The following is a 23,950-nucleotide window of genomic DNA, read 5'->3' as shown; positions in this document are numbered from 1 at the left end:
GGCAGAAGACTGGTCCAGGAGAAGGAGGACAGAGTAGTGTCACTTGCCCTTGGTGGTTTGAAGGTCATTGGTGACTTTAGTTAGGGAAATTTCAGTTGAGTGATGGGGTCAGAAGCCAGATTGTAACCGGTCAAAGAGGGAGCAGGAGGAGAGGTGGGAGGACAGTTCAAGATGGACATGCTGTTCCAGTAGTTATGAGACATAAGGGAGAAGAGATATCGGGTGATAGCTAGACACAGAGGATGGGTCGAGGGAGGGCTTTTAGAGGATGAGTGTGATCAAGGTATGCTTGAAAGATGAGGGGAAGACAACAGTTGTGAGTGAGAGGTTGAAGAGGTGTGTTAGGGTTGGGATGAAGACTGTGGTGAGGTAAGGGATGAGGTGGGACGGGAGCAGGTCAAGCGTGCAAGTGGTGAGATGTGATCTTGACAGATGTGTGGAGAGCTGATTTGTCATGGTAGAGAAGCTGGTTTTGGAGCAACAGGGTTGAGCAGCTAAGAGGGGCATTGGGGGCTGCAGGCCAAAGCTTTCTCTGATCGCATCAATCTTCTGTTTAAAGAAAGAGGCAAAGTCTTCAGCAGAAATGAGAGGACTGGGAGGAGATACTGGGGTATGGAGAAGAGAATTGAAAGTGTTGAAAAGCTGTTTAGGGTTGTGAGACAGGGAGGATATGAGAGATGAGATCGTTCCATCTCTGCTCAGCGACCCTGGAAGCCCTTCTCCATTCTTTGGTCAGACTGGTCAGCCAGGGCTGCCTGTTGATTGTATGAGTTTTGCTATGCATGAGGGGGTGGCCAAATAGAGTGTTGCTGTTATTGTGGTGTTATAAAAACTGTCAGCAAAATCTGTCTTGAAGGGAAGCTATGCTTGTAAGAGGAAGAAGGGACTCAGAGAGAGATTGTAAATTGAAGTGTTTGAGATTTCTGTGAGGGTGAGTGAGTTTGTGGAGTGGAGGTTGCGCACTAGGAGTGGAGAGAGAAGAGAATGTCAGTAGGTTGTGGTCACACAGGGGGAGGGGTGAGTTAGTGAGATTAGTAACGGAACAGAAGCGGGTAAAGATAAGTTCCAGTGTGTGACCATTTTGTGAGTGGCCGCAGAGGACCATTGAGTGAGGCTTAAGGAGGCAGTGAGCGATCAAAGTTTAGAGGCAGCTGAGGTGGAAGTCTCAATGGGGATATTGAAGTCACCCATGATGATAGTGGGGATGTCAGCTGAGAGAAAGTGAGTAGCCAGGTGGTGAAGTGGTAGAGAAAGAGGGAGATAGTTAGTTCTGGGGGGCGGTAGATGACAGCCAGCTGGAGGTTGGAGGGGGAGTAGATGCAGACAAAGTGCACCTCAAATGAGGAAAGAGTAGCGGAGGGTGGTAGCGGAATTAGAGTAAAGGAGCAGGTATCAGGCAGGAGCAAGCCAACTCCTCCACTGCATTTGTTGCTGGGTCGAGAGAGAGGTTGTGAGAGAGGTGGAATCTGCCATAAGAAAGTGCTGCTGGAGAGGTTGAGTCAGAGGGGGTGAGCCAGGTTTCAGTGATGCCAAGAAAGGAGAGTTTGTTGGTGACGAAGAGGTCATGGATATATGACAGTTTGTTTCAGATAGAGCGTGCTTTGCATAGTGCTCCAGGTAGGGGGGCTGGGGGAGTGGGTGCTGGATGAATGGGTGTGAGGTTATCATGGTTGGGAAAACGTGTAGAGGATTGTGGCAGGGGGTTAGAAATGAGTGTGAAAATGTGTTGAGGAGGGCTGGGATTTGGGGATACGTCACCAGCAATGAGGAGTAGCAGACAGAGCGTTAGAAGGTGGGAGCAGGATAGGACGTGATGCAGCCATGTGTGTGGCGAAAAAGGATTGTATGTGGTGGAACAGTTGTGAGGACGGAGAAGGTGAGATAGCTTGAGAGGATGGAGGGGGAAATTACTAGGTCCTTACTAGGTGGAGGGATTACAAGAGGTAGGGAAAAATAGAGTAGTATGGGGGTGAAAGTGAAAAGAAATCGAAACATTGCAGTGCTTCTATATATTCCATTACCTTACAGTAAAATTCCAGTCCAATTCTAGTCTAATTCAGAGAAGTGTAAATGGAAAACTGTAATTTGAAAGATGCCTGAATCAGACTACGTCTGGATAAAACGCATGTCTCTGAATATATGTGCTACTAAGAGCAATCAGCTGTGAGTGGATGGGGGTGTGTGAGGCCAGAACACATGTTCAGAGTTAAACAAAAAGTCATAAAAGGGGGAGGGATTAGACTGACCACTCAGATATGCGTGCAAACACAGGTGAAATACATTGTGGATACAGAGTGATGGGGTAAGCACAGCATACCATAGAAAATCAATGCAATATACAGAGATATTCAGGAGCTAGGGAGAGCTGGGGACTTTTCACTTCATACCATAGAAAATCAGTGCAATATACAGAGACGTTCAGGAGCTAGGGAAAGCTGGGGATGGTCAGTTCATACCATAGAAAATCAATGAAATATACAGAGACCTTCAGGAGCTAGAGAGAGCTGGGGTCATTCAGTTCATACCATAGAAAATCAATGCAATATACAGAGACATTCAAGAGCTAGGGAGAGCTGGGGACGTTCAGTTCATACCATAGAAAATCAATGCAATATACAGAGACATTCAGGAGTTAGGGAGAGCTGGGGACGTTGAGTTTGTACCATAGAAAATCCATGCAATATACAAAGACATTCGGGAGCTAGGGAGAGCTGGGAACGTTCAGTTCATACCATAGAAAATCAATGCAATATACAGAGACATTCAGGAGTTAGGGAGAGCTGGGGACGTTGAGTTTGTACCATAGAAAATCCATGCAATATACAAAGACATTCGGGAGGTAGGGAGAGCTGGGGACGTTCTGTTCATAACTGTGGGAAGAGTAGAACAGCTCGAGTTAGATGGTATAGATGATAATGATGATGATGATAGTAGCAGTGATGAGTGGCCAAATGCATTCTAGAATTCAAGTCTAATTCAGAGTAGTGTAATGAGAAATCTGTAGTTTGAAAGAGGAAATTTGAAAGATGCTTGAATCAGACTACGTCTGGATCAGACGCATTGGTTCTGAATATATAGTTCTCCAACACCTGTTGAACAGTGGTTTAGTTATCCATATTTTGGTGTGTAGTGGTTTATTTCTCCTTCCCCAAGCATCCTGCAAGCCTTGGGGATTGCAAGAATTGTGGAACAGCCCTTCCCCGACTGCCCTCACAGTCACCAGAATCGCCCAGTGCCCAGTCATTGAAATGTAACTCTCCTGTCCATGCTTGGGCAACTGGTACTGGGGAACTGCGATGGCCTTCAGCTTTCAGAAACCATGTGTATCCAAAAGGTGGAAAGGCTGCATTTCTGTGGCCAACAGATAGGAGTGGTCATGCAATAATCACAGAGATCACAGGCCGTGAGTTATGCAGAAGCAAGACCAGTGATCTTTGGAGTGAATAGCTCTCAGCTGGCCCCTATCATCCAGACAATAACACAATTCGAGGAGGCAACAGGCTGTTCACAATAATTAGTTCTCAGAAAAGTAATAGTGAGCATATGGCTTATCCACCGCCAAATTAGAACACATAGAATATGTGTATATCCCGCCGTACGATCACTGCTATCTCTACGATATATATACTCTCCTCTCTGCCAACAACAATCCTGTTTTTAACTAAATAAATACAGGCCGATTGGATGCCTTTCGTCTTTTCAGTTTCACATGATCAGGGTGTTCCATCCCATCTCCCTCAGAGTAGCAGTCATATATCGGACCCCAGGCTCACTCACCCACTTCCTTGACCACTTTTAAGGTTTGCTGCCACACTTCATGTCCTCAGAATTGCCAACCCTTATCCTAGGAGACTTCAACAGCCCCACCTCCCCAACTGCATCCCAGCTTCTATCTCTAGACAATTCTCTTGGCCTCTCACAACTTTCAAACTCTGAGACACACAAAGATTGTAACACCCCTGATCTGGACTTTGTCCCACTCCATTCAATCTCCTATCTAGATATCTCACTTTTAACCCTTTGTCCCCATGAAATTAGGAGTATAACCACAACTTAGACATTTTTATGCGCTCCCTAAAAGCACATCTGTTTATGTTGGCCTATCCCATTCCCCAATCAAAGTCCTTTTAACATACATAGCCCATTCTCTATTTCTCTGAACATAATTTGCCATCAAACTCAACCGTACCCAAAAGGCTCATGCAGCTTTTTTCTACCCCTCATTTCCTCAAGATTATTGTACTATCATTGTAAATAATCACCTGTAATTTGTGTCACCCCCACCTCATTGTAGATTGTAAGCTCTGAAAAACAGAGTCGTCATTATTTTTGTTTTAATTGCTTGATTATCTTAAACTTGATAACTTTTGACTGTTTAATATGAACTGCTGAGCTATGCAGAATATGTTTGTGCTATATAAATAAAGATTATTATTACTAGTAGATTGAAGATGATGAAGTTCAAGCTATTAATTTTGCCATGTGTAGGAGGAGAGAATTGTTTACATGAGCACAACTGCACAAACGAGGGCTCGCTGCTGTGCCGACACAAGGTGGAGTAGGGTGAACACAACAAGCTACTGGACTGTGACAGAGTTGCAGACAGAGATGTTACTGTGCATTGAGAAAGATGTGGTGTGCTTGGTATGTAAGATCAGTCCAAAACAGCAGGCATGTCCACTTCTGCATCAGCTGACAGGCTCTCAGTCACCCCAACTGTAGAGAGTAAACAAGTGGAGGTTCTGCAGCCTGGGACCTGTATGACAACACTTGCAATGGTGAGGGAGGAGGAATAATCAGAAGATGTGATTGATGGGGTGCCTTTTAGCACAGTGGCATTCCCAGATTAATGCATGATGTTCGCGCATGTGCCAGTTCATGCATGTAGTACTGAAATTATTTCATTTTTTTTTTACTCTACTATGTCGTTTTAAAAAAAGCTAACAACCCTAAACAGCTATTCAGTACTTTCAATTCTCTCCAGTGTCCACCCACTCCCCCTCCCTCTCCACTCATCTCAGCTGAAGACTTTGCCTCACCACCAGTGAACTTGACACAATAATGTCTCACCTCAATCTAAGCCTTACCACAATCTTCCTCCCAAGGCTACTCACCTCCTCAACCTGTCACTAACAACTAGTGACTTCCCTCCTGATTGAAGCATAACTCAATCTCACCCATCACCAAAAAGTCCACTTTTGACCCATCCCCTGTGTCTATCGCCCCATACATAATTTTGGCCATAGACACTTAGGAGTAATATATAATTATGTCCATTCTTTTCCCTATATTTTTAAAAACTTTTCTGTTATGCTTTTATGTGTTATTGTATTCAATACAGAGCTAAATAGAGAAGCATGATGCCCTTTTGATGTGCCCATACCTTATATGGCGGTTTCTGTAACCAGCGCCGTCCCTTTATAGTAAGTGGGAAGTGCGCATGTCACTCACTTCTTGCTGACCGGAGCGTCGCACTAGGTGCCTGTTAATGATGTGTGTGGGTCAGTGACGTCATCGTGGATTTCCCCATGACCAGCACCACCATGGGCTGCAGAGTGTGACACAACCTCCAGCGTAACTAATGAGAATCATGCGCCAAGGACGCCCACAGTATGATGCACATTTAAAGAGCACTATATAAAGATGATCAGGACATACCCCAAATATGGCCCCCCGAAGAAGCCATCACAAAACGTTCATTGGGGCTACATGTGTGGAGTCCTAAAGAGGTATAATGGGTAAGAGCGTAGATACATAGCATTGGGTAGATAGCAGCATGGTATTTTTTTAGCACATAGCACTTAGCACTTTATGTATTCTCTGTCCAATTTGGACTGATACACAGATAAAAAACCATGTAAATATCTGTTGTACGGTAGTACTAGCACCTTATCATATAACATGATAATTTATGCTGTACCCACCTCATTATATATATTATGCATCTAGGACCCACATCTCTGTTGTTGCTAAATCCCCCTCTCTGTAGAAACAGTTGTTGCCATAATACCATTTTGTTAATGTTGTGCCTTTTTGTAATTAAATAAAGCTATAAACTTTTTAAGTATTTTTTAGTCTTTGGATCATTCACTCCAGGCGTTTTTGCCATATATAATTTTTGTAAATGTGTAGACTCCTAGTTGGGTCTCCTTCATGCATGTTGCTTGTAGCAGTAGGCCTCCAAGACTTTCAGGCCTCCACACACCTTGGAGTCAACTACACGTTGTTAGGGTTGGCGGAACGCACCAAATATATAATTTATTAAATGGAATTGGTGCGTTCGCAACCCGGGATCCACCGTGCAGGAAAGCACCTGCTGCTAAATAATGGCGGCTCTATATGGCGGTATATACCAACTCTGTTAGCTTCACAGAGTAACCGCGAGAAGAAAGCTCTGTGCCCTGTTAGACTTTCACAGAGGCACAGGCCAACTACCCAGATGTGAGCAGTGAGTGGTCATGCATGCATACAAAACTCCTCGCCGGAGATGCCAGCATTCTAGGGGCTTATTTCAGCCGGGTCCCTGAACACACTTAAACACAATCTCCTCGCCGGAGGTGCCAGCATTCTAGGGGCTTATTTCAGCCGGGTCCCTGAACACATTCAAACACATGACCACATTGGCGCAAAGCATATAGCATAAGACGATACTAGCGCATGGCCGTGCGGTCATGCGCAGTTTATATAGTTGAAGCACAGGAAGCTGCTACTGAAGTTTTTGCCCTTTCAGGACCTTCCAGAAGGACCAATGGAAAGTGCTGCAGTACCTGAGCATGTTTTGCCCTTTCAGGACCTTCCAGAAGGACCAATGGAATGTATTGCAGCACCTGAGCATGTGACCGAACATGTGGCCCTCGACCTCCAATGGGAGACCCTGCCCTGGGCATGCTCAGTGTGAGTAAACAAGGACTTAGTCCCAGAGAGGCTCCCTCGCCGCAGATCAGTGCAGGGTACCATAGGAAAGCCAGAAAAGGCAGTAGTGACCCTATGCACCGAATCAGCCCCAGCGAGACTCTGGGAGCGACGTTTCCGCTGAGCAGAGCCCACTGCGGCCGATACCGAATGGGAGACCGCAGCAGACACGGATCGAGATTCCCCCTGTGCAGCAGAGGAAACTCGACTCCTAACATTACCCCCCCTCCTAGGGCCCCCCCCTCCTTGAGCCTCACTACGCTCAAAAGCTGCGATAAGCAGCGGAGCCCGAATGTGCTCCACAGGCTCCCAGGTTCTATCCTCTGGGCCGTGACCCTTCCAGTCCACCAGATAAAATTTCTTGCCACGTACCACCTTGCACCCCACAATAGCATTCACCTCAAACTCATCTGTGGATGAACCCGATGTCCCAGCAGATGACTCGGAAAACCGGGACAAAAGAACTGGCTTTAAGAGGGAAACGTGGAAAGTATCGGTGATACCAAGGCGTGGAGAAATAGCCAAACGGTAGACCACAGGGTTGACCTGTTCCAGAACCTTAAACGGGCCAATGTAGCGAGGAGCAAACTTAGTGGACTCAGCTCGCAGCCTGATGTTACGGGCGGAGAGCCACACTAAGTCGCCAGGAGCAAAGACCGGAGCGGGGCGCCGGTGTGTATCAGCCGAAACCCTCATTCTCTCCTTGGAGGCCCGGATGGCATCCTGTGTGCGGTCCCAGATGTCACGTGCCTCCACCGCCCAGTCTGCCACCCTAGAATCGGTGGATGACACGGGCATGGGCACAGGGACACGCGGATGCTGGCCGTAATTAAGGAGAAAAGGAGTTTGACCAGTGGAATCGGCTACGGCGTTGTTCAGGGCAAATTCCGCCCAAGGTAGTGTGGCACCCCTAGGGGTATTTGCCACAAAAATAGTTACTGACACTAAATACAAGTACTAAGATAGCAAAACTGCACTACCACCTCCGGCCAGAAGGGGGAGCTCTGTTGTGGATTCTGTTTTTGGGCTCCCTCTGGTGGTTACAGATGGTACTGGGTGACTTGTGTTCTCTGCGGTCTCTGGTGTCCACCTGTTCTATCAGGATATGGGAGTTTCCTATTTAACCTGGCTTTCTTGTCATTTCCTCGCCGGCTACCAATGTAATCAGTGTGTCTTGTTTCCTCTGCTTCCCGCTTCTGTATTCTTCAGGACAAGCTAAGTTTTTGATTTTCCTGTTCCACGTTTTGCTTAATTTTTGTCTTAGTCCAGCTTGCAGATATGTGATTCCTTTTTGCTGGTTGCTCTAGTGGGCTGATATTACTCCTCATGTTCCATGAGTTGGAACATGAGTTCAAGTAATTTCAGGATGTTTTTTTGTAGGGTTTTTCGCTGACCGCGCAGTTCACTTTTGTATCCTCTGCTATCTAGCTTTAGCGGGCCTCATTTTGCTGAATCTGTTTTCATAACTACTTATGTGCTTTCCTCTCATTTCACCGTCATTACATGTGGGGGGCTGCTATTTCTGTGGGGTGTTTCTCTGGAGGCAAGAGAGGTCTGTGTTTCTTCTAATAGGGAAAGTTAGTTCTTCGGCTGGCGCGAGACGTCTAGGAATCATCGTAGGCACGTTCCCCGGCTACAGCTAGTTGTGTGTTGAGGTTCAGGATCGCGGTCAGCTCAGTTTCCATCACCCTAGAGCTTGTTTTGTTTTTTGTGCTTGTCCTTTTGTGATCCCCTGCCATTGGGATCATGACAGTATAGCCGGCCCAAAAAGTGGTAATCGTATTGGCTGAAGTAGGAGGAAAAGTAGTCTGAGGAAGTTTTTTTTTTTTTTTTTTTCTTTCCCCTCAGAGTTTGCTGCATAGCCTTAATTGCAGCCTGGCTGCGTCTTACCTCCTCTTAATCCTTGAATGGCTCTGACCTCAGCTGTTTATCATGGACGTCCAGAGTTTGACTTCCAGCCTGAATAATCTTGCTGCTAAGGTTCAAAATATACAAGATTTTGTTGTACATGCTCCTATGTCTGAACCTAGAATTCCTATCCCAGAGTTTTTTTCTGGAGATAGATCTAGTTTTCTGAATTTTAGGAACAATTGCAAGTTGTTTCTTTCTTTGAAATCTCGCTCTTCTGGAGACCCTGCTCAGCAAGTCAAGATTGTTATATCTTTCCTGCGGGGTGACCCTCAGAATTGGGCATTTGCATTGGCACCAGGGGATCCTGCGTTGCTCAATGTGGATGCGTTTTTTCTGGCATTGGGTTTGCTCTATGAGGAACCTAACCTAGAGATTCAGGCTGAAAAAGCTTTATTGGCTCTCTCTCAGGGGCAAGATGAAGCAGAAATATATTGTCAGAAATTTCGGAAATGGTCAGTGCTTACTCAGTGGAATGAGTGCGCCCTGGCTGCAAGATTCAGAGATGGCCTTTCTGAGGCCATTAAAGATGTCATGGTGGGGTTCCCTGCGCCTACAGGTCTGAATGAGTCTATGACTGTGGCTATTCAGATTGATCGGCGTTTACGGGAGCGCAAACCTGTGCACCATTTGGCGGTGTCTTCTGAACAGGCACCTGAGACAATGCAATGTGATAGACAAGAGAATGGAGGGCACAATCCAACCAAATATCAAAAGGGCAGAGGTTCAACCCAAAGCATGACCTATAGTACACATAACAAACACCAAGAGAAAGATGTCATGCTATATATAAAGGGGAACCACCAAACAATACTAGAGATATACAAAAATCAAATAGAAATTTTATTGTATCGACCAACACACAAAACAAACCACTAGAATTAAAAACATTTAAAACAAAGAATAGGTCAACAAGGGTTCCTATATGGAACCCCCCCCTGGACATGTATTTGTATAACAATATAACCTTAGATGGTAAGATCAATGGCAGACACAGCTGCTCTGCATGCACATATACATAGATGGTAGAGTATGATAAAACACGAAAAAAATACTCACAAGGATTATAACAACACTGTGACACCTCTTTGCCTATACATCATGTGGCCATATCGTTCTATGGGAGAAGCTCTATATCCCTTTTTTCTAACAAGTGTTAGGATACTTTTGGGTCCGAGCATGCGCATTTGCGCGTTAGCGGCCATCTTGGTATTCCTGACATGCGCAATGGTGTGCTGACAGCCATCTTTATACTCTTGGTAATCTTCATATGCGGCACCGTTTCTGGTGCTGCGCACACTATGTCTTAGGAGCATCGCATACTGCAGAGTCTATTTTGAGGGTCCAGATATGCGCACTTGCGCATTAGTGGCCAGTTTGACCTCTTCTTCAAGTTTTGGGACATTTTTTGGTCCAGGCATGCGCATTTGCGCGCTAGCGGCCATTTTGGTACTCTTGACATGCGCAGTGGTGTGCTGACAACCATCTTCATACTCCCGGATATTTCTACACGCGGTACCATTTCCGGTGCTGCGCATACTATGCCTTTACGCTGAGCATCATGCTGCCGCCTTACAGCTGATAGGGATCATTTCATTAGGGTAAGCGCTTGTATATATACGGTTTTGCCGGCCGCACACATCACACATGCTCCTGACGAAGCCACTCTTAGTGGCGATACGCGTGGGGCTTCAGCCCCCTGGACCTCTGTGCTTATTTGACATTTGGTTATGTTCTACTGGTGTTCTCTGCACATTTATGGTAGTACAGTGCCTCACTACTTGGGGGCTCTATCTATTTTACTCCGGTTTTGGTAGGCATTGGGACCATTGTTGACAGCATGTGTCTGTGCTTGATGGGGGCTATGCATACCTTAAGGGATTCAGTATACTTCTGACCTCCAGACGTTTCTGTGTGTGGGGGAGATCCATATTTATGGTGTTCCCCCTAATATAGACACTGTATATGTGCTCTTCATTGTTGCCTATCTGTTCATATCAGCTTGCAAAGATTATATAAGGTTGCCACCACTACTATGGGTATATGCTCATATATATATGTTGATAACTGATTGTTAGATCATTTTATACCAGCCAGTCTCGCATTGTCTTATACTAGCCAGTCTCGCGTCGGCACCCGTATATATATCTTATTTTGTTACCTACTTGCTCATGTTAGCTTGTAAAGGTTACTTAGGTTGCTATCACTATTATTGATACATTCCCATATATATATGTTGATAACTGACTGCTAGATTATTTTATACCAGCCAGTCTCGTGTTGGTACCCGTATATATATTTGTTTGAAAGAGAACATTTGGGTAATATTTATTGCTATACTGAATATACCTCTATATATAATAATATCGGACACTGTTTTGATCTATACTTACCTTTGTGTGCTGCGAGCTGGACCAGTAGTATTTATATGTATTTGTTATAATCCTTGTGAGTATTTTTTTCGTGTTTTATCATACTCTACCATCTATGTATATGTGCATGCAGAGCAGCTGTGTCTGCCATTGATCTTACCATCTAAGGTTATATTGTTATACAAATACATGTCCAGGGGGGGGTTCCATATAGGAACCCTTGTTGACCTATTCTTTGTTTTAAATGTTTTTAATTCTAGTGGTTTGTTTTGTGTGTTGGTCGATACAATAAAATTTCTATTTGATTTTTGTATATCTCTAGTATTGTTTGGTGGTTCCCCTTTATATATAGCATGACATCTTTCTCTTGGTGTTTGTTATGTGTACTATAGGTCATGCTTTGGGTTGAACCTCTGCCCTTTTGATATTTGGTTGGATTGTGCCCTCCATTCTCTTGTCTATACAGTTGTTCTGATAGGGGGCTCTTGTCTTTTTCCCCCCTTTTCCTGGAGTAGAGGCACATCATATTAAGCCATTTTTGCTTGTGTATTAAATTTTTTTTCATCCTTGCTATTCATATTTTTTTGTTTGCCCGTTATGGACCTATCTAGCAGGGAGACGGCATGGAGTAATAAGGCTTTAGGTTTGTTTGATATGGACTCTAGTGTCATGGTTGGAGATGCTGGAAAAGATACGGAGTTTCATAATCTGTCCTCAAAAATTTTGGGCTTACATAAATCTTTGACTAAAACATGGTGGAACATTAGAAGCCTTGAGGAATATAAGAGAGCCAATCTAATACCCCGGGGATTACGGGTGCAGATCTTCCCGGCTTGGGAAGCTGCCCCGGACTTCCGCAATATTTGGGAAACTGGCCTTGCTAAATGTTCCACCATTTTGATAGATATGCTGATAGAACATGACCAAACTCTGCTTAATAATATCAAGAGTGAAATTAAAATCTGTGAAAATAGACTCAACGAATTTGATAAAGATGCCCTGGTTAAACCCTTCCAACTGAAATTGAAGAATCTTATCGATACCTTTGAAAAGGAAGTTGTCTCCCGTAAGAGGAATAAATTCCAGAGAGATAGATCGGACTTCAATAATGGTAGAGCCTATAGGTGGACTCATCGGGGAAATAAAAGATCCTTCCTAGATGAATCCAACAAAATTTCTGAGAGCCAAGTAGGTCCAGAATTGTCTTCCAGCGATTTTTTATCTTCAGACCCCAGCGACGGAGAAGGCGCTGTCGGAGGGGTCGTAGAAAAACAAGGTCTGAACAAAAGAAAGGGCAGAGGATACAGGAATTGGTCGCCAACGTACAGGAGGGAGACAAGGCTCAACAGGAGGAGATAACTGGTGATACTTCGGATATGTCTCAGACAGGTAATCTACAGATTGTTAATTTATCAGCTTACACACTGTCGGCACCGGAAATTAAAGTCCTCTCCAGAGGTCTCTCCTTTTCTCCTATGAACACTCTAAATAAATTTGTTTTGGTGAAGGACCTCTACCTTTTTTGTCGCCAACTTACTTTTAGGCTTCTCTACCATCAGCCTTCATTATTGGAGAATATCCCGGATAATGAGAGACAGGTCTTTCAAGATCTTTTGGAATTATTACAAGAAAATGAGAACCCGCATCCTAGGGGCAGTTTCACTAGACGTCTTCCATCGCAGGCGACTCCATCTCTCGCCCTATTTCCTGCAGTACAAATTTTCTTTGACAGGATGTGCCGTGACATTGAGAATCTTCGACTTGACCCCCATAGATCTAACAATCTTAGCAAGGAGGAATTTAAGGCCCTACAGGATTTAAAGAAAAACAATGAATTTGTGGTACGTGAGGCGGATAAAGGGGGAAATGTTGTTTTGTGGCCACATGATCAGTACCTTAAGGAGATTAATAGACAACTTGGTAATACTGATTGTTACACTATCTTGCCCTCAGATCCAACTGATTTTTTCAAGAGCCAGCTGGACGGTATTATTAATGGGGCCTTTAGGGATCATATAGTGACCAAAAAAGAGGCAGACTTTCTTCGTACACCGGTTCCAACTGTTCCCACTTTCTATGCCCTACCAAAAATCCACAAGTCCCTTGTAGAACCCCCAGGTAGGCCTATAGTCTCGGGGATAGGGAGTATTTTCGAACGTCCATGCATTTATGTAGATCATTTTTTACAGCCGTTTGTGACATCACTGAAATCGTTTATTAGAGATTCTACCCACTTGCTGCAACTTCTGGAAGAGAACACAATCCCCGAGAACACCTTGCTAATTAGTATGGATGTGGAATCCCTGTACACCAGTATCGCACATCATTCAGGTATGCAGGCGGTCTCCTTTTTCTTGGAAAAATCTACATTGGAAACTATGGAACATAATAGATTCATTCTGAGGCTGTTGCATTTCATCCTAGACAAAAATTATTTTGTCTTTGACAGAAAATATTTTAGACAGCTGTCGGGCACAGCCATGGGAGCTAGGTGTGCCCCCGCTTACGCCAACCTATTTTTAGGTTGGTGGGAGGAGTTAGTGGTTTACCAACATCATTTGTTTAATTCCAAGGTTCACACCTGGAAAAGATATATCGACGATATTCTGCTGATATGGACGGGGTCTGCTGAAGAGTGCAATCAATTCATTGGAGATCTTAATGTTAATAATTTGAATATCAAGCTTACATCTGTGATTTCAGCAACCAGTATTGACTTCCTGGACTTAAGATTGTCGATCATGGACTCCCAAATAGTAAGTGGATTATATCGTAAGACCACAGCCACTAACAGCCTCCTCCATTTTACCAGTTTTCATCCGTTTCATCTCAGAAAAGGTATCCCGAAGGGTCAATTCCTCCGAGTGAGAAGAAATTGCAGTACGGACCAAGAATTCAGACACCAAGCAAGGGATCTATCAGCCCGTTTCAAAAAGAGAGGATACCCAAAAAAACTTATTTCTGGGGCTTTCCAACACGCCTGTCAACAGGATCGAAAAAATCTATTTGAGAAAAAGGTACGTGAGTCTACACGCCCCCTAGCTGTCATTACCACTTTTAATAATCAGTGGGCGGATATACGGAGTCTTTTGAATCGTAATTGGGACATTTTGATGACTGACAAACGAATTCCATCAGTAGTTTCCAACTCTCCCTGTATGGTGGCAAGAAGGGCAAAAAATCTCAGGGATGACCTTTGTCATAGTCACTATCAGCGCCCATGTGTGAGACTCAATCGAGGAACCAGAACATTTGGTTCCTACCCCTGTGGGGGATGTAACATTTGTCAATTTATGATCTCACAAGATGGTTTCTCTATCCCTACAGTCCCTTTCCGGATACAGCCGAGAGAATTTTTCAACTGTAAATCCAGGAATGTGGTGTATGCTATCTTCTGTGAGTGTCCGAAGGTGTATGTGGGACAGACCACACAGGAGCTGAGGAGGAGGATGCAACAACATCTTTCAAGCATCTCCACAGCAGCAAGAGACCGTGCAAAAAATAAGACCCTCTCCTCAGTGGCGGCACACTTCCTGGACTACCACCAAGGCAAAACATCTAATTTTAAAGTTATGGGACTGGAAGGAATACATCAAAATATAAGGGGTGGAGACATTGTCAAGAGGCTTCTCTGCTGCGAAACGAAATGGATCTATAATCTACAGAGCATGACACCAAGGGGACTTAACGAGGAATTCCTCTTCACTGGTTTCTACAAACAACTTTAGAACTAAGTAACAACTTTGCAACAGTGGGGCTTAGTGCGTGACTAGCTTTCCCCCCCCCCCCCCCTGTTTTCCAATACGATCTGGCTCCAGCTCGCATGCCTTTCCTGTGTTATCCTTGATATGTCACTGTGGTATACTGTCTCCCTATTTCTTTTGAGAGTAGTAGGTTTTGGGAAAGTAGTAGTCTATATGGATTCTTGTGTCGGTCCATATGGGTCTTAGGACCCCTTTTTTGTTGGTATGTTCGACCTCTATTGGGGAAAATTAATAAGGGATCCATCCACTTCTTTTGAAAGGGTGTTCGCCCTCTACCTAACATGGTTTGTGGAGTAATTTGTTTGATATCATTTTTCTACCCTTTACTCTGAATAAAGCCACCTCAAAACATGGGTTATTCTGATTGACTGTACGGTATTTTTCCGGGTTCTGGTACATTGCAGCGGTATCATTATTCCTCTGCTTTTACCAGGGCTCGATATTTATGTATGTTTGGGATTTGGTGGTTGGGCTTTGGTCTTAATGCTGGATCATGGTCCATTTCCCCATTACAGGTCTTTAATCCTATTCCCCACCCATTATTATATCTTGTTGGGGGGAAATTATCTATGGATATATGTTGGTATGAAACTTCTCTTTCTTTTTCATTACCTTACTTAGCGGCATTTTGATAAGAACTCTGACATACCTGATGGCTGTAGCTGTATATCATATATAAAAACTATGAATAATATATGAGATCTTCCACCCCTGGCGCATGTTTCTGTATGTGCTATAAGTATATATATATAGTTATATGCACGGGTATACCACCTTTGGTCATTATAACTCTGGTTAATTATTAACTAGAACACTGTGACACCTCTTTGCCTATACATCATGTGGCCATATCGTTCTATGGGAGAAGCTCTATATCCCTTTTTTCTAACAAGTGTTAGGATACTTTTGGGTCCGAGCATGCGCATTTGCGCGTTAGCGGCCATCTTGGTATTCCTGACATGCGCAATGGTGTGCTGACAGCCATCTTTATACTCTTGGTAATCTTCATATGCGGCACCGTTTCTGGTGCTGCGCACACTATGTCTTAGGAGCATCGCATACTGCAGAGTCTATTTTGAGGGTCCAGATATGCGCACTTGCGCATTAGTGGCCAGTTTGACCTCTTCTTCAAGTTTTGGGACATTTTTTGGTCCAGGCATGCGCATTTGCGCGCTAGCGGCCATTTTGGTACTCTTGACATGCGCAGTGGTGTGCTGACAACCATCTTCATACTCCCGGATATTTCTACACGCGGTACCATTTCCGGTGCTGCGCATACTATGCCTTTACGCTGAGCATCATGCTGCCGCCTTACAGCTAATAGGGATCATTTCATTAGGGTAAGCGCTTGTATATATACGGTTTTGCGGCCGCACACATCACACCTGCTCCTGACGAAGCCACTCTTAGTGGCGATACGCGTGGGGCTTCAGCCCCCTGGACCTCTGTGCTTATTTGACATTTGGTTATGTTCTACTGGTGTTCTCTGCACATTTATGGTAGTACAGTGCCTCACTACTTGGGGGCTCTATCTATTTTACTCCGGTTTTGGTAGGCATTGGGACCATTGTTGACAGCATGTGTCTGTGCTTGATGGGGGCTATGCATACCTTAAGGGATTCAGTATACTTCTGACCTCCAGACGTTTCTGTGTGTGGGGGAGATCCATATTTATGGTGTTCCCCCTAATATAGACACTGTATATGTGCTCTTCATTGTTGCCTATCTGTTCATATCAGCTTGCAAAGATTATATAAGGTTGTCACCACTACTATGGGTATATGCTCATATATATATGTTGATAACTGATTGTTAGATCATTTTATACCAGCCAGTCTCGCATTGTCTTATACTAGCCAGTCTCGCGTCGGCACCCGTATATATATCTTATTTTGTTACCTACTTGCTCATGTTAGCTTGTAAAGGTTACTTAGGTTGCTATCACTATTATTGATACATTCCCATATATATATGTTGATAACTGACTGCTAGATTATTTTATACCAGCCAGTCTCGTGTTGGTACCCGTATATATATTTGTTTGAAAGAGAACATTTGGGTAATATTTATTGCTATACTGAATATACCTCTATATATAATAATATCGGACACTGTTTTGATCTATACTTACCTTTGTGTGCTGCGAGCTGGACCAGTAGTATTTATATGTATTTGTTATAATCCTTGTGAGTATTTTTTTCGTGTTTTATCATACTCTACCATCTATGTATATGTGCATGCAGAGCAGCTGTGTCTGCCATTGATCTTACCATCTAAGGTTATATTGTTATACAAATACATGTCCAGGGGGGGGGTTCCATATAGGAACCCTTGTTGACCTATTCTTTGTTTTAAATGTTTTTAATTCTAGTGGTTTGTTTTGTGTGTTGGTCGATACAATAAAATTTCTATTTGATTTTTGTATATCTCTAGTATTGTTTGGTGGTTCCCCTTTATATATAGCATGACATCTTTCTCTTGGTGTTTGTTAAATGCAATGTGATAGAATTCAGTCCAGAAGTGAACGGCAAAACTATAGGCGGAAAAATGGGTTGTGTTTTTATTGTGGTGATTCAGCTCATGTTATATCAGCATGCTCTAAACGCACAAAAAAGGTTGATAAGTCTGTTGCCATTAGTACTTTACAGTCTAAGTTCATTCTGTCTGTGACTCTGATTTGTTCATTATCAGCCATTTCCGTCGATGCCTATGTGGATTCAGGCGCTGCCCTGAGTCTTATGGATTGGTCATTTGCCAACCGCTGTGGGTTTAGTCTGGAGCCTCTGGAAGTCCCTATTCCTTTGAAAGGAATTGACTCTACACCTTTGGCTATGAATAAACCTCAGTACTGGACACAAGTGACCATGCATATGACTCCCGTTCATCAGGAGGTGATTCGCTTCCTGGTACTGTATAATTTACATGATGTCTTAGTGCTTGGTCTGCCATGGTTACAAACTCATAACCCAGTCTTGGAATGGAAAACGATGTCTGTGTTAAGCTGGGGATGTCAGGGGGTTCATGATGATGCACCTCCGATTTCTATCGCTTCATCTACTCCTTCTGAGGTTCCGGTATTTTTGTCTGATTATCGGGATGTTTTTGAGGAGCCTAAGCTCAATTCGCTTCCTCCTCACAGGGATTGCGATTGTGCTATAGATTTGATTCCTGGCAGTAAATTTCCTAAAGGTCGTTTGTTCAATCTGTCAGTGCCAGAGCATACTGCTATGCGGGATTATGTTAAGGAGTCCTTGGAAAAGGGACATATCCGTCCATCTTCGTCCCCTTTGGGAGCAGGTTTTTTTTTTTGTGGCCAAAAAAGATGGTTCCTTGAGGCCTTGTATAGATTACCGTCTTTTGAATAAGATTACAGTTAAATATCAGTATCCTTTGCCATTGTTGACTGATTTGTTCGCTCGCATTAAGGGGGCTAAATGGTTCACTAAGATTGATCTTCGGGGTGCGTATAATCTTGTGCGGATAAAGCAGGGTGATGAGTGGAAAACCGCATTTAATACGCCTGAGGGCCATTTTGAGTATTTGGTGATGCCTTTTGGACTTTCTAATGCTCCTTCTGTCTTCCAGTCCTTTATGCACGATATTTTCCGTGAATATCTGGATAAATTTATGATTGTGTATTTGGATGATGTTTTGGTTTTTTCGGATGACTGGGAGTCCCATGTTCAGCAGGTCAGGAAGGTGTTTCAGGTCCTGCGGGCAAATTCTTTGTTTGTAAAAGGTTCAAAGTGTCTCTTTGGAGTCCAGAAGATTTCTTTTTTGGGGTATATTTTTTCCCCTTCTACTATTGAGATGGATCCCGTCAAGGTTCAGGCTATTTGTGACTGGACGCAGCCTACATCTCTTAAGAGTTTACAGAAGTTCTTGGGCTTTGCTAATTTTTATCGTCGTTTCATAACTAATTTTTCTAGTGTTGTTAAGCCTTTGACGGATTTGACTAAGAAGGGTGCTGATGTTGCTGATTGGTCTCCTGCGGCTGTGGAGGCCTTTCAGGAACTTAAGCGCTGGTTTTCTTCTGCTCCTGTGTTGCGTCAGCCAGATGTTTCGCTTCCTTTTCAGGTTGAGGTTGATGCTTCCGAGATTGGAGCGGGGGCGGTTTTGTCACAGAGAAGCTCCGATTGCTCAGTGATGAAGCCATGTGCGTTCTTTTCTAGAAAGTTTTCGCCCACTGAGCGGAATTATGATGTTGGTAATCGGGAGCTTTTGGCCATGAAGTGGGCATTTGAGGAGTGGCGTCATTGGCTTGAGGGTGCTAGACATCGTGTGGTGGTCTTGACTGATCACAAAAATCTGATTTACCTTGAGTCTGCCAAGCGTCTGAATCCTAGACAGGCTCGTTGGTCACTGTTTTTCTCCCGTTTCGATTTTGTGGTTTCATACCTGCCAGGTTCAAAGAATGTGAAGGCGGATGCTCTTTCTAGGAGTTTTGTGCTTGACTCCCCTGGAAATTCTGAGCCCACTGGTATCCTTAGGGATGGGGTGATTTTGTCGGCTGTCTCCCCAGACTTGCGACGTGCTTTGCAGGAGTTTCAGGCGGATAAACCTGATCGTTGTCCGCCTGAAAGACTGTTTGTTCCGGATAATTGGACCAGTAGAGTCATCTCCGAGGTCCATTCTTCTGCGTTGGCAGGTCTGGAATATTTGGTACTAGAGACTTGGTGGCCAGGTCTTTTTGGTGGCCTTCCTTGTCGAGGGATGTGCGTTCTTTTGTGCAGTCTTGTGAAGTTTGCGCTCGGGCTAAGCCTTGCTGTTCTCGAGCCAGTGGATTGTTGTCACCTTTGCCTATCCCGACGAGGCCTTGGATGCACATTTCCATGGACTTTATTTCGGATCTCCCTGTCTCTCAAAAAATGTCCGTCATCTGGGTTGTGTGGGACCGCTTTTCTAAGATGGTTCATCTGGTACCCTTGCCTAAGTTACCTTCCTCCTCCGAGTTGGTCCCTCTGTTTTTTCAGAATGTGGTTCGTTTGCATGGGATTCCGGAGAACATCGTTTCTGACAGGGGATCCCAGTTTGTGTCTAGATTTTGGCGGACGTTCTGTGCTAAGATGGGCATTGATTTGTCCTTTTCGTCTGCATTCCATCCTCAGACGAATGGCCAGACGGAACGAACTAATCAGACCTTGGAAACTTATTTAAGGTGTTTTGTTTCTGCTGATCAAGATGACTGGGTTACCTTTTTGCCGCTTGCCGAATTTGCCCTTAATAATCGGGCTAGTTCTGCTACCTTGGTTTCTCCTTTCTTTTGTAATTCGGGGTTTCATCCTCGTTTTTCCTCTGGTCAGGTGGAGCCTTCTGATTGTCCTGGAGTGGACATGGTGGTGGATAGGTTGCATCAGATTTGGAGTCATGTGGTGGACAATTTGAAGTTGTCCCAGGAGAGGGCTCAGCAGTTTGCTAATCGCCGTCGCCGCGTGGGTCCTCGACTTCGTGTTGGGGACTTGGTGTGGTTGTCTTCTCGTTTTGTTCCTATGAAGGTCTCTTCTCCTAAGTTCAAGCCTCGGTTCATCGGTCCCTATAGGATCTTGGAAATTCTTAACCCTGTGTCGTTTCGTTTGGATCTCCCGGCATCGTTTGCTATTCATAATGTGTTCCATCGGTCGTTGTTGCGGAAGTATGAGGTACCTGTTGTTCCTTCGCTTGAGCCTCCTGCTCCGGTGCTAGTGGAGGGAGAATTGGAGTATGTTGTGGAGAAGATCTTCTCGTGTTTCCAGACGGAAACTCCAATATTTGGTCAAGTGGAAGGGTTATGGTCAGGAGGATAATTCTTGGGTGGTTGCCTCTGATGTTCATGCTGCTGATTTGGTCCGTGCATTTCATAGGGCTCATCCTGGTCGCCCTGGTGGTTCTCGTGAGGGTTCGGTGACCCCTCCTCAATTGGGGGGTACTGTTGTGGATTCTGTTTTTGGGCTCCCTCTGGTGGTTACAGATGGTACTGGGTGACTTGTGTTCTCTGCGGTCTCTGGTGTCCACCTGTTCTATCAGGATATGGGAGTTTCCTATTTAACCTGGCTTTCTTGTCATTTCCTCGCCGGCTACCAATGTAATCAGTGTGTCTTGTTTCCTCTGCTTCCCGCTTCTGTATTCTTCAGGACAAGCTAAGTTTTTGATTTTCCTGTTCCACGTTTTGCTTAATTTTTGTCTTAGTCCAGCTTGCAGATATGTGATTCCTTTTTGCTGGTTGCTCTAGTGGGCTGATATTACTCCTCATGTTCCATGAGTTGGAACATGAGTTCAAGTAATTTCAGGATGTTTTTTTGTAGGGTTTTTCGCTGACCGCGCAGTTCACTTTTGTATGCTCTGCTATCTAGCTTTAGCGGGCCTCATTTTGCTGAATCTGTTTTCATAACTACGTATGTGCTTTCCTCTCATTTCACCGTCATTACATGTGGGGGGCTGCTATTTCTGTGGGGTGTTTCTCTGGAGGCAAGAGAGGTCTGTGTTTCTTCTAATAGGGAAAGTTAGTTCTTCGGCTGGCGCGAGACGTCTAGGAATCATCGTAGGCACGTTCCCCGGCTACAGCTAGTTGTGTGTTGAGGTTCAGGATCGCGGTCAGCTCAGTTTCCATCACCCTAGAGCTTGTTTTGTTTTTTGTGCTTGTCCTTTTGTGATCCCCTGCCATTGGGATCATGACAGAGCTCCAGAGACTCCCCTTGATCCATTCTGGTCTGAGAGAAAAACTGGCAGTTGGGCTAAGGAGTTGAAAGTGAGAGGTCATACGGCTGAATTTCTAACAGCCCTATGACGGTTTCCAGGCCCAAATCACCGGCCTGAGGAGAAGAGGGACAGAGAAAAAGGACATTGTGAGAACCAGGTAACATTAATCACTACCCAGAACAGGCGCAAAGATGGATACCGGATCCGCAGCTGTATTCATTATATATAATACAGCAACCGGAAAAACGTGAGGTGATATCAGCTTCACTAGGGCCGGACGCAGCAACAGACACAGTTCAGCGGTACTCCCAGAGGGGGTAAGCCGATAAAAGGACTCGGGTTGCCCGTCGAACCAGGGCCCGGAGGGGACAGATTGGGCCGGCAGCCAGTTCACATACAGCAGCAGGGCCACATATAAACTGCGTACAATAAGAGGCGAAGACCCCGGCAGGGTCAAAGTAACTCAGAGTTCCCATACAGACTCCGGTGTCAGGACTGGTTGTAAATCCCTTTATGTTGAAGTAAACTGGTTAAATGTTTCAGTGCCTCAGTCTTTCATTTGGACAATAGCCATCTATCCAGGATCGGGATCATCACCGCTGGGAGAACCTGCTGCTGATCAAGTAAGTGCCTGTCCCCTCACGATACCCTTACACTGTGCATTGCCTGAGGCCACAGCATCGGGTCAAGCCACTCGTGACATCCCCCTCAAGAGACAGACCCCATTGGTCCGGTGCTGGGTACCCCGGTCTCCTGGGCGTCACAATTGGCGTCACGAACAGGATAGAGCCAGCCCGTATACCGGGTATTGTGTGCCGTGATTGGAGCCCAAAACTGTGAAAACTTGGATGAAAAATCTTGAAAATTGACTTTATTATAGAAAATTCCATTCCCCATTGAAAACTATTGAAAGTGACTTTTCCCCATTGGTTATAATGGAGTAAAGATGGCCGCCATCCCCTGAGGTAATCACCTCGTAACCGTTAGGCACGAGACTGTTAATTGGGCTACGCCATTACTTGAACCCCAGTCTGACTGAAAAACTTCAGAATCCGCCATTACAGAGCGCGTGGCGGGCGGGAAAAGCAGGGGGCGTGTCATTGTGGGCGGCATTAAGCTGAGCGCTCTGACGTCAGAGCAAGGGGAAAACCAATCCTGCTGCACAGCGGAACGAATCTACACTATCCCGACGGAAGCGGAGGACCAGAAGGGTCCGGATTAACTAAGGGGGCACAGTATGTCGCAGCACGGAGACGTCGCAGCACCCGGCGACGCTAATACAGCTGAAAGACAGAGTGTCGATAGAGAGTCCAGCAGCGCAGCGGTGCAAGGAGTGGCGCCCATCATGCCGGTGCTGATGCCATATACCCCGGGTGGCCCGTGGCTTCCAATGTATGAAGGTGAGCCTAATACCCTTGACAATTTCAGAGAAAAGATGCTGGCCCATTTTGACATGTTCCCCGTGGGTGAAGTTCAGCGTGTTAGTCTCCTGATGATGCAGTTAAGTGGCCATGCTAAGCGAGAAGTCACAGCATGGGCAGCTGATCTAAAAGGCACTGTTGAACGCATATTTGCTGGATTAAAAGCTACATTTGAAACCACGGCCAGCAGCAAAGCTAAAATACGATTCTTTAATTGCAAACAAAAAGCTAATGAGGGCGTGAGAGACTTTGCCTTAAACCTGCAGGAAGCCCTTAAATCACTTACACTGGCTGAACCCATTATTAACACCGGAGCGGATAAACTGCTAAGAGATCATTTTATTGAGGGACTCTACACCCCTTCTCACCGGGGGCATGTGAGCATGCTTGTTTTTAAGAACCCTAAATTGACATTTGCCCAATTAAAGGAGAGCACTATACGTCTCCAGCTGGCAGAGGCACCTCGGGATCAGGATCCTGCGCAACCCATGGCAGAGGCACCTCAACAACAGGGAGTGCCAGTGACATCAGTTATGTCTGGGGCCATTGCTAAGCCCCTGGGGCCCAGTACTAATGAGTCTCTTCAACAAAAGCTTGACTCTTTAGCTGATGTTGTTGCTTCAATGGCTAAAACCATGCAGGAGATGAGAGGACACAAGATGGAGATGGCAGACTGCAGAGAGGATGTTCCATGGATGAGACCCCTGAGATACCCGACATGGAGAGGACGACCCCGCGACCGCTACCAACCGGATGGACAGCCCATTTGCCGCCATTGCCAGCAGCCAGGCCACTTTGCACGAGATTGTGATTTAAACGGGAATCCCCTGGGAATGCGGGCCGCTTCGCAGGAATGAACTTTCAAGGCCCAACACCCTGGCACGACAGGTACATCGGA

General features: G+C 45.0%; 1 protein-coding gene across 1 annotated transcript in view; it reads left to right on the top strand.

The window, feature by feature from the left end:
* Window positions 1-23,950, top strand: part of LOC138674484 (dynein axonemal heavy chain 3-like) — a 3,367,401-nt gene that overhangs the window by 435,796 nt on the left and 2,907,655 nt on the right. Inside the window, 4 exon segments of the mRNA XM_069762320.1 lie at window positions 11,804-12,514; window positions 12,736-13,033; window positions 13,382-13,523; window positions 13,896-13,948. Coding sequence (XP_069618421.1) covers window positions 11,804-12,514; window positions 12,736-13,033; window positions 13,382-13,523; window positions 13,896-13,948 — 1,204 coding nt within the window.

Source organism: Ranitomeya imitator, chromosome 4 (genome assembly GCF_032444005.1).
Source record: "Ranitomeya imitator isolate aRanImi1 chromosome 4, aRanImi1.pri, whole genome shotgun sequence".
In the NCBI taxonomy this organism is placed as follows: Eukaryota; Metazoa; Chordata; class Amphibia; order Anura; family Dendrobatidae; genus Ranitomeya; species Ranitomeya imitator.
Note: the sequence above shows the minus strand (reverse complement) of the source record. Positions and strands in the feature narration are given on the sequence as shown.